Below are 10,186 nucleotides of genomic sequence, written 5' to 3'. Positions count from 1 at the left end.
TAATTTTCAATTCCAACCCTTTTGCTAGACACTAGTTCGACTTATATGAAAGTTTCATAGTAAGCCGAACAACATCCTGAGTAGCCCGAAAAAAAAATAATTACTGGTTCGGCTTATATTTCGAAAATCGTATGAGCCGAACATCAATTTGTTATTTTTTGGGTTAAAATATTGTTATTGGTTCGGCACATATTGAGAATATCGTAATAGCCGAACCTCGTAAATGTGCTAGGTTCGACATATATTATGATTATCGAATACTCTGAACCCCTATGCATCTTTATCTGTGACTAGGTTCGGCTTGAAATTTCATGACGAACTGTTCATATACACTTACAGAAAGTTTTTGGGAAGAACAGTTCGGCTAAAAATGCAACTCAATTTTGAGCCGAACCCAACACTGTAACCGTCATTTAATCGATGAAAAACAGCAAATAGGAGATTGGGTTTGTAAAACTTACTTTCTTATCCTCATTTCCGGAGTTGGAGATGCAGTTGGTTCAATTTCTGGTTCAATTGGTTGTTGATTTTCAGTTTCTACACCTTCATCTTCAATTGGTTCTTCTTCTTCAATTGATGGATTAGAAGACGATTTGGTTTGCCTAGTCCCTGCTTTTCTTTATACGAGTCATTATGTGGTTGAGTTTAATCGACGATCAAATTTTTACGAATCGACAATTAATCAGGATGATGAATTATTTTTTTTCGCAGGAGGGGAAAGAGTTCGGTTAGAGGAGGAGGAAGAAGAAGAGATGTTAAGGGAAACTGATTTTGATTTTTTAGAAAACTGATTTTAGATTTTTGTATTAAGGGTATATATGTAATTGAACTACCCATAGGGTACCCCTTATAAGGTCACCCAAGATGGGACTATTATTTTGTATGCCTAGAAAGATTTAGGTATGCCCGAAATCAGGGTTCTAGCCAAAATAATAAAGTAGGAATTACCAATAGGTACTAATATAATAGTCTTAGTTAGTGGCAGGTCCATCCACTAAAGCTCAGTAACCAGAGGTCCAAAGATTTAAATAAAAAAAGAAATTGGACCAAAAATTTTAACTCCAGGTCCATATACGTGTGAGAAAGTCATGTACTTTTTTTGATATCTCCAAAATACCCCCTAGTGTAATAGAATATAAACTTTAGATGAACCATTTTTTTTCCAGATTCGTTTTTTTTTTCTCTTTCCTCTCGCTGCTAGTAGATAAAATCTTCTTCTTTTTTTCGTTCTCTCCCGTTTTGTCTATCAGAGAAGAGATAATCCCATGAAGATTTTTGCAAGATATAGATCGATCCGCGAATCCAAGCTCGATTATTTATATGAAGTTTTTGGTAAGTTGATTTTCTTACTGTTGATGTTAGTCTAGGTTTTTTTTTAATCAATTTTCTTCTAGTAATGTTTATCTTAGGGTTTCTAATATCTAATAGTTTTATGGATGTTTGATTATGTTTTGATCTCTATGCTTGATTGTTTATTTTTTTATAAAATATTTCAGATCTAGACGGATGATCACCTTTTTTGTTCATTTCGTCAGTAGATTTGATTATATCAGTTTTATTTTATTGGTTCTAGATTTTTTTCAGTTCATTTTTGTGTATGAACCAACAGTGCATATCTGCAGTACTGACAAAAACCTAGCTTTATAAACTGATTTTGATGATTTACAGTTTTTTATTAATTTATTAGGTTTTAGATCGGCTTTGATTTTGTTTTACTCATGTATTCATCACTTAATTTGTATGATTCAACAGTACATATATCTCTTGATTCCTTGGAGAGAAATTAAGACTTAAGATTTTTGGGTTATGGAAATAGGAATTGAACTCGGTTTTTTGTGTGTTTACGATCTTTATTCTTGATTCGTTAATTTTTTTACTTCAATTTTTATAAAAATACTTCAGATCTAGATACATAATCATGTTTTAGGTTCATTTCATTAGTATATCTGATTTTTTAGTTTCATTTTGTTGGTCTTTGGTTTGTTTTTAATTTGCTTTTGTGTATTAATCATCAGTACGTATATGATGTACTAGTGGTTTTTGATGAAAATAGTCCAGATCTAGTTATAAAATCAAGTTTTACGTTCGTTTCATTTGGAGATCTGATATTTTAGTTTCATTTTGTTGGCTTTTGGTTTTGTTTCTGTTTGGTTTTGTGTATTAACCATCACTACGTATATGACGTACTGATTTTCTGTGTTTACTATGCATCTATATGTTTTGCTTGTGTATTAACCATCAATACGTATATGACGTACTGTTTTTATGAATCTTAATCGTAATTATTCGATTTTTTGATTAGATTATGATGTTTTTAGCTTATTTGAACTCTCAATTTGATTTTCTTGTTATTTTCGTTCTTTATTTTCTAAGAAAATCATGCTTGTTTATTGTTTCAGGGGTATTATTTAGCAGTACATATGTCGCATACTAATACAAACTACTTTTGATTCTGTTTTATTCTTAGTTTTATCACTTCTTGTTGTTTGATCCATAAGTACATATCTTCCATACTGAAATAATACTCTTTCGATTCTGTTTTTTTATAGATTCATTCCATGCAGTTGTTTTTTAGTTCATGAATCAGCAGTACATATGTGGCATACTGATACAAACTGCTTTTTGATTATGTTTTATTCTTAGTTTTATCACTTGTTGTTGTTTCATCCATAAGTACATATATGCGATACTGAAATAAGACTCTCGATTTAGTTATTTTTCTTCATGGAGTTGTTTTAGACAGTGAATTAACAATACATATATTGAATACTGAAAAAGTTGTTCTTTGAATCTGTTTTATACATAGATTTTAGTCAGTTAATTCTTATGATTTTGTCAACACATATATGGAATACCGAAATAAAACTGAACCATCGTTAGGTAGTATTAATCTTGATGTTGTCATATTACTTGTACTATTCATTTTTGTTCTGTTATTCATATATTGATTGTTGTTATGTTTTAATTGTTACATTTTGGTCACATTTACAGGTTCAATATGTCTGATGTTAAGAGTGTTGGCGCTTTTTGGAGGAAGTGGTCCAATGGGAGTGGAGCACTAGAGAGATCCTGTTTTTTTTTTAACCTGTAAGCAGTGTAGCAGATATGTACTCAAATTATGTAAGCAGTGTAGCGGATATGTACTCGAATTTCATAAACTGTGTAGCAGATATGTACTCGATATAATGAGCATGTAGACACACACGTTTGGTAGTCAGGGTATTGTGGTCATTTTCATGTTTTAATTAATTATGGACCTTCAGATAAAAGAAAATTCTGGTTGGACCCTACTATAAATAACCTTATGAGCTTAGGACCAAACAAGAAATTTTCCAATAATAAAGTACCCATACACAAGTTTGTGCATCATAAAATGTCTAAATTAGGGAAAATTTTGGTCCAAACATAAGCCCAACAACCAATAAAAACGAACCCTGGTTTCAGCGTTTTGCTGGTAACCTTTTCATTGAGTCGTTTTTTAGTTCTCTACAAGATGCAGGTTAACACTTCTGGTTAAGTTGGTCTAGGTGGATCGACCAAACTATTTTCTCCTTTTTCATCCATTTTTGCAGTAGATTCGCCATTCCAATTGGTCTTGGGTTCTTCCACACCTATAAAATTTTGCCCCTTGAGAAATATAAGACTCATTTTCATTAGTTTTGGATGATTCACCTAGCACGAGACAAAAGATAGGAAACCGGAATAATACAAGGTAAAATGCAAGAAATCTAACTATGAATCCAACAATACAGTTATGTAAATTAAGTATGTATCAGGATCTCACCCGATCCATTAACTTTGTAAAAAACCATCTGATTTTCACATCTTATTTACCAAGGCTCTCACAGATAAACAAGCTTTGGCAAATCCATTTGATCTGGCACTATCAGGAATACCCTTGCAAGATTCTAATTTTCTCAACTGCTCTCTCTCACCAAGTATGTTCAATCCCGAGCTCGTTTAGTATATTGTTCTTGGTTCACTTCTCCTGAAGAAGAGAAACAAAAGCTGAGATAATGACATACCTATTCCTTACAAAATCACATAAGTAATTCTACGAAAATGTTTGCACAATATACTACCGGTGAAATCATATCTTTTCAAATTCGGTTTCCTCACAGATGATCTTTTTGAGAACCTACAGAACATTATTTTCCTTGTTCTCGAGCTGTGCAGTTGAGAAATTTTCACAAGTCTTTCAACTCCTCTCTCAATTTCAATCAATTCAAGAATGAATTCTTAGCTGGTTCTTAATCAAACAACCAAAGGAAACCATGGACTTACATAACTACTTTGTTACGATTTTATGGAATCTCTGCGAATCCAGGTGTAGCCCTCGTTTTGAGAATCAAAAGTACCATCCTACCTACATTATCTCTCAAGTTAATGCAACACATGATTCTAATGCTCAAACCCAAAAATTGTAGAAAAAAATGTTGATCTAAAGCTCTGAAGCCTAAGAAGCACCGTCTCACTGGAAATTTTATAAACCGACCATTAAATTGTAATATAATGTTTATTGATGCTTCTCTATAGCAAACTAGGATCATATGCAAGAGGAAAATGCTGGACCACTCCAGCCTCCTCGGTAACTGAATTAGAAGCCCAAGCTCTTTCTTTAATAACAGTTGAATGGCCATGTACTTTTACTGTTCGAAAGAGTTTTCTTTGTATATGTCGATCTTTTCTTGGTGAATGGCCGTCAATGAAGAAGCCACAAATATAAGTTCCCTCCTTAGTAAATGACTGTGCTTTTGGGTTGGCACGTTTTGTATAAATGGCTTATATAGCCTTGGCCCTTGTGAGTATGTAAATGTATGTGACGCAATGGCTAAGCATGTTAGGAATCATAATGTAACGAGCTGTTGGATGCACATTCCACTTGATTAAATTCTTTTTGTCATCGGCATTAGATAGGGAGGAAGTTGCTGGAGGTTGCTCAATACATACAATTTGAATACTCCAAGATAGTCTTAATTACACGACTGATTAAGACATTAATCAGAATAATTTTTAGTTTAAATAATGATATCCCGGTCTTAATTAATAGCAGTATTCCAAGTATCTCAAGAATCCTAACCATAAAATACCAAATCTTAAGCATTAGTATACTCTAGTTTCAGATCGAATCGATTCATTTCTGAATGAGTACATGAACTGTGTCCGCGAGATCTGTAACAATTGTTGATGTTTTTGAATTACGCGTCTCTATAATTAACCAATGAATGTAATTAAGCTGTTGTATTCCTAATTGTCAACGTACGACTCTGCCCACGAGGCAGTATCTTATACGCTTCATTTGCAACCTTAATTTCGTAGAGTACAAATTAGCGCCAGCCAGCAACTAATGTGGAAACAGAGATAGTTGGCAAGACAACCTAAAAAATTGACCTGAGGAAAAGGAAATATGGTCATAAGTACTGACGTGACGAACAACATGTACATCACATTCAACAAAGTTTTTTTTTTTTTTTTTTAAATGTGCCGCTCCATTTCAAAGAATGCTAATTCCCACCTCAATTGGAATCTTGAGCAAGAAATGTTCTTTGTTTTTTCAATCTTGCCATCATTCGTTTGAATTAGATGTGAGTTGGTAATCACATTAAGCAAAAGAGATTGATAATTGAGTTAGTAGTAATCTATTCAAACAAAAATAAATTTTAAACAAGTCGGTTTTGTATTCGAAACAAACGGGTCCCTACGTTGTCTGGAAAATGATGTTGAATCTACCCCTCCTGCACCCATGTCTCTTGAGGACCATTGACATTCATCACCCATTGCCTTGCTAACCTGGCTTCTCAACCATTTCTTTCTTGTAAATTCCTTTTTCTTTCATATATTAGTTTTATCGGGGTTTACTAGTTTTGCATTCATGTTTTTCTGGATGATCAAATAACAACCTGAAATATTACGGATCAATTGTGATTTTAGAACGCCATGGGGACTCTCAAAAGTTGTAGGAGCCAGAGGTTCAATTCTTGTGTCGTATTCGCATTACGTGAAAAATGCATGGGATGCGAGGGGACTTTCAAACTCCCTTCTTTTGTTCAAATTCAACCAAATGACTTCTTAGACCACCACTAGATAAGGCCAAGGTGCAGCGTCTAATCAAATGGCCTCCTTGGGTAGTGCAGTCTGAAAATCTGTATCAAATCATCAATGATAGAGTTTGTTTGGGTTCATTGGAGTTCAAGGATGAATTTTCAGGGTCTGTTTGGCAGGAAAGAATATAGTCCCGAGAGTGATCAAAGGAAGTGAATTCAAGCCTAAGAGCAACTGCAGTGGTGCGAGTATAACCAAAGACCAAATTTTGGGTTTAGTCTGGTGTGTGACGCTACGGTGGAAAGACTAAATTTGGTCAGACGTACATTATATGTTCGCCTGGTATGGGACGTGGACTATACCAACGCCTGATTGGGAAGATTCTAAAAGAAAAAAGAAAAAAAAAGAAAGAAGTGGGGCGGAGGTATAAAACCCGCCCCACTAAAATTGTTTTCGAAAACAAAGAATGGGGCGGGGTATAATGTCGGCCCCATACAAAATTAAAAAAAAAAAAATGGGCGTACTTTGCGTACGCCCCATGTGGAGCGTAGACTTTACGTTCGCCTGATGTGGGGCGTGGACGATACGTCTGCCTGGTGTGGGACGTGTACTATACCAACGCTCGACTATATTTGGGTTTAGTCTTGGTCCCAGACCAAATATACTCTGGATTTTAGTCGTCGATCAAAATTTGATCGATAATACGTTGCACTGCGTCTGTTCAAAAGATCAAATATTTGAGTTTAGTCGGCCACTGTGGTCGCTCTAAGGGCTCCAAAAAATTGGGATTGACACTTGTTTTTGGTGGCAAATTCAACATGTATCACACCAAACAGATCCTCAAGCTCAATGTGTAAGGGCCGCATCCCATTGTGACTAGCAGTCTAGCACAGTCTACAATCACCTATTCATACACAGTTGGTCATTTCAAATTTCTTTACAAGGCTGACTGCCAGAAAATCAATAAACATCACCTTCAAAAATTTGATTCCAAGTCCCCAAAAGAAAAATAAAAACAGAAACACAAAAAATAAATTAAAAAAATTAGTCGGAATAGAGTCAAAATTAAAGAATTAATGCATGATTTTATAATAAATTTTTGGAACTCGAAAAAAAATAAAATCAGGAATCACCACGACCCATTTACATCGATTCCTTTATCAAAAAAATCCAAATTTTAAGTCTCAGGATGTTCTAATTTTTTTTATTAAGAAAAAAACTATGTTTTGTTTTTTCGGTTCTGAATTTTACTTTTATTTTTAGAATCACCACCTATCGATTTTGATGAACTGGGCCTCACATTGGGCCCTTCAAAATCCACATTAAGGGGGCCTTTCTGTTCAGGACAGAAATACTTCGACACTAGCACTTCTGTAAGAGAGGCAAAGAGGACAAGCTTCCACAGCCGTGCCGCATTCCGTACAAAGACATAAATGCCGGCACGGCAATAGAACAACCGACGCGACTCGTCTCCGACACGCTTTGCAGCTCGGTCCAACTAACGAAGTAGCAGTAGACGACACCGATATGGGTACGACTCGCTCTGGGTCAATGTAGGCTGACTCAGCATCTTCAGCTTCGCCACCACCACCACCACCGCCGGCACATCCTAATATTACACTTTCATTATCTCTCTTAATATCCTGTGCACCACCACCGTTCATCATAGCGTGTTGTAACTGTGTCTGTAAATTTACTGCCGTTTCTTCTTGTGATTTTGCTTTTGCTTGCCAACTTTGCGCCTCTGCTCTAAGTTGTGCCACTCGCGCTTCTAACTCTGAATTTTTACGAACAGCTTTTTCCATTTCTGCTTCTTTTTCTCTCAGTCTTTTTGATACCGACTCTTCTGCAATTCCCAGCAGAGCATGATAGTGTCTTTGCCTTCTCTCTGCTAAAGTACGCCTCAACTGATCTCCCTGTTCCAAAAATAGAAAGAATTAATATAACCCGTTAAAATCAGAAACTTTTTTTTTTTTGACTGAATTAATTGGAAGACATTGTAAAATCTTGGATGAAATCAGTACCTGGGCTTTAATGAATTGATCAATTTCATCCCTTTGTTGATTCAATTGGACAGAAAAATCATCTGTCAATAAAGATGAGAGGGATGAAGATGATGAAGATTGATGAACTAGATTCTGTTGTTGATGATGCTGAACTTGTTGTTGGTGGTGCTCTCCAAATGCTAATTGAAGACCAGTAGAAACAATATTGCTGTGTTGTTGCTGATTTTGAAGGTGGGCAATATTTACAAGCGTTGGTTGAGTTTGAGTTTGAGATTGTTGTTGCAGAGAGAATAAATTGATTGGCATATTACCTCCATTAACAGTTTCTCTTCCTCTTTTCCGAGAATTATTATTAGAACCCACTGTTGATAAGAAACAAGAAAGCACATTTCAATATCAATACCCAAATGGGCAACAGAGAGGGAGCGAGAGAAACGGGTTTTACCTCCATTGCTGGTGGTGTTACTATTGAAGAACATATGATGAGATTGATCATGAAATGCCCCCGATTGTTGATGTAAAGAATAATCATTTCCAAGTGAGTTCTTTCTATCTTGCCCGTTTCTATAAAAAAAGAATACAATTACAATAAACAGAAGAACCCATTAGAGAAGATATTTTTTAAAACAAAAAACAGAGGAAAACAGAGAGGAATGCAGAAAACGAACCTGTTTAGAAGCAAAACATTAGATGGGTATTGAGCTTGAACAGCCATCGATTGAGTTTATAAAAATGAATAATTGGAAGGGGAGGAGAAGAGACTAGAAAGATTGAATTGTAAAAAAAGAGAAAGAGAGATATAAATAGAGAGAGATATGGGGTAAAAGATTGGCAGATGAGAGAGTATAGAGAGCTAAAGAGAAGGACAGAGAGATATAACAAGAAGTGTATGAATGAAATGAATATGAATGGGGTGAGAGCGCGAAGTGGGCGCAGGTTAAATTAACGTGCACACAGACACACCCACCATGAATGCTTAAGAAGCAGCTCAAGAAAAGGAAAGGGAAAGAGATAAAAGAATCCCCAAACCAATGAAAAGGCGGACTCTTCAATGAGTTACGTTTCTAGATAGTAGTAGCATCTATCTATCTATCTATCTATCTATCTATCTATCTGTTGTTGAGGTCTTCTTTTCTGGTCAGACGCTCTGTTAAACTTTCTTTCCCTTTCTTTGTTTTCACCAACACCAAATTTATTTATTTTTGTCTTGGTTTTGATTTTGGCTATATATATATATATATCCCCTCTCTTTCTTTCTCTTTATTAACACCATAATAATAATAAAAAAAACATCACACAGACAGACCCACACATTGAGAGAGAAAAAGATGCGATGAAATGAATCAGTCCAGTGTAACCACACCACACCTCCCTTTGCTTCTACTTTGTGGTTTTTCTACTTTTCTTTTCTTCTTTTTATTTCACCAAGTATGTATTAACATGCATGTCTTAGATACATACAAGCTTTTGAGATAGAAAGTTATTAAAAAAAAGGGTATTTTACAAAATGGTCACCCTTTCTTAATTTGGTTTACAAAAAGATCACACTTTAAATTGGTGATTACAAATTGGTCTTTCTCCATCCGACTTAACTGTTTTTGAAATAACAGTCCGAGTTTTGTCCTAAATACCCCTCCTCGGTTGTTGAGGAGATGGTGATGAAGTGGTGATAGCGGTGGTGGCGGCGGTGGCTATAACCCAGGAGAAGAAGTGGTGAATCCGTGAGTGAATATGGTGCCACGATCCTGAACTGGGCTGAATTTCTGGTGATATCTTCTCCATTACTTCAGCCATCTGTTACACAAAGCCTCAAGCTAAGCATTAACTCAGCATTTCCATTACAATCACTTCCTGCAATCACCAGTTACTCATGCTGCTTCAATCCATTTTTGTTAACCACTTGTTCCATTCAGCCTTGCCTGCACTAAATTTCAACACACACCGACTTTCATTTATCATTCCCTGTAATGCAATTCATTCCTAAGCATACATCTACAGAGTAAGCCATTCAAACATCAACATTAATCATATCTGCATCTGCAACCACAGTTCAACACCAAGCTCTCCAACCCTCTCACTGTCAACTGCAACCCTTGCACACCACCAGTCTTAAGTCCTTCATTTGCCTGCAAATCCAA

General features: G+C 35.6%; 1 protein-coding gene across 1 annotated transcript; it reads right to left on the bottom strand.

Moving 5' to 3' along the window:
* Positions 1-7,101: 7,101 nt before the first annotated feature.
* On the bottom strand, positions 7,102-9,218 carry LOC113302124 (BOI-related E3 ubiquitin-protein ligase 1-like). Its single transcript, XM_026550970.1, has 4 exons — positions 8,717-9,218; positions 8,494-8,612; positions 8,067-8,410; positions 7,102-7,958 (listed from the first exon to the last, which is right to left on the bottom strand). Exons 1-4 carry the CDS (start codon positions 8,761-8,763, stop codon positions 7,383-7,385), a joined length of 1,086 nt encoding a protein of 361 aa, XP_026406755.1. The 5' UTR covers positions 8,764-9,218; the 3' UTR covers positions 7,102-7,382.
* Between the last annotated feature and the right edge of the window lie 968 nt (positions 9,219-10,186).

The sequence above is a fragment of the Papaver somniferum genome, chromosome 8 (assembly GCF_003573695.1).
Source record: "Papaver somniferum cultivar HN1 chromosome 8, ASM357369v1, whole genome shotgun sequence".
In the NCBI taxonomy this organism is placed as follows: domain Eukaryota; kingdom Viridiplantae; phylum Streptophyta; class Magnoliopsida; order Ranunculales; family Papaveraceae; genus Papaver; species Papaver somniferum.
Note: the sequence above shows the minus strand (reverse complement) of the source record. Positions and strands in the feature narration are given on the sequence as shown.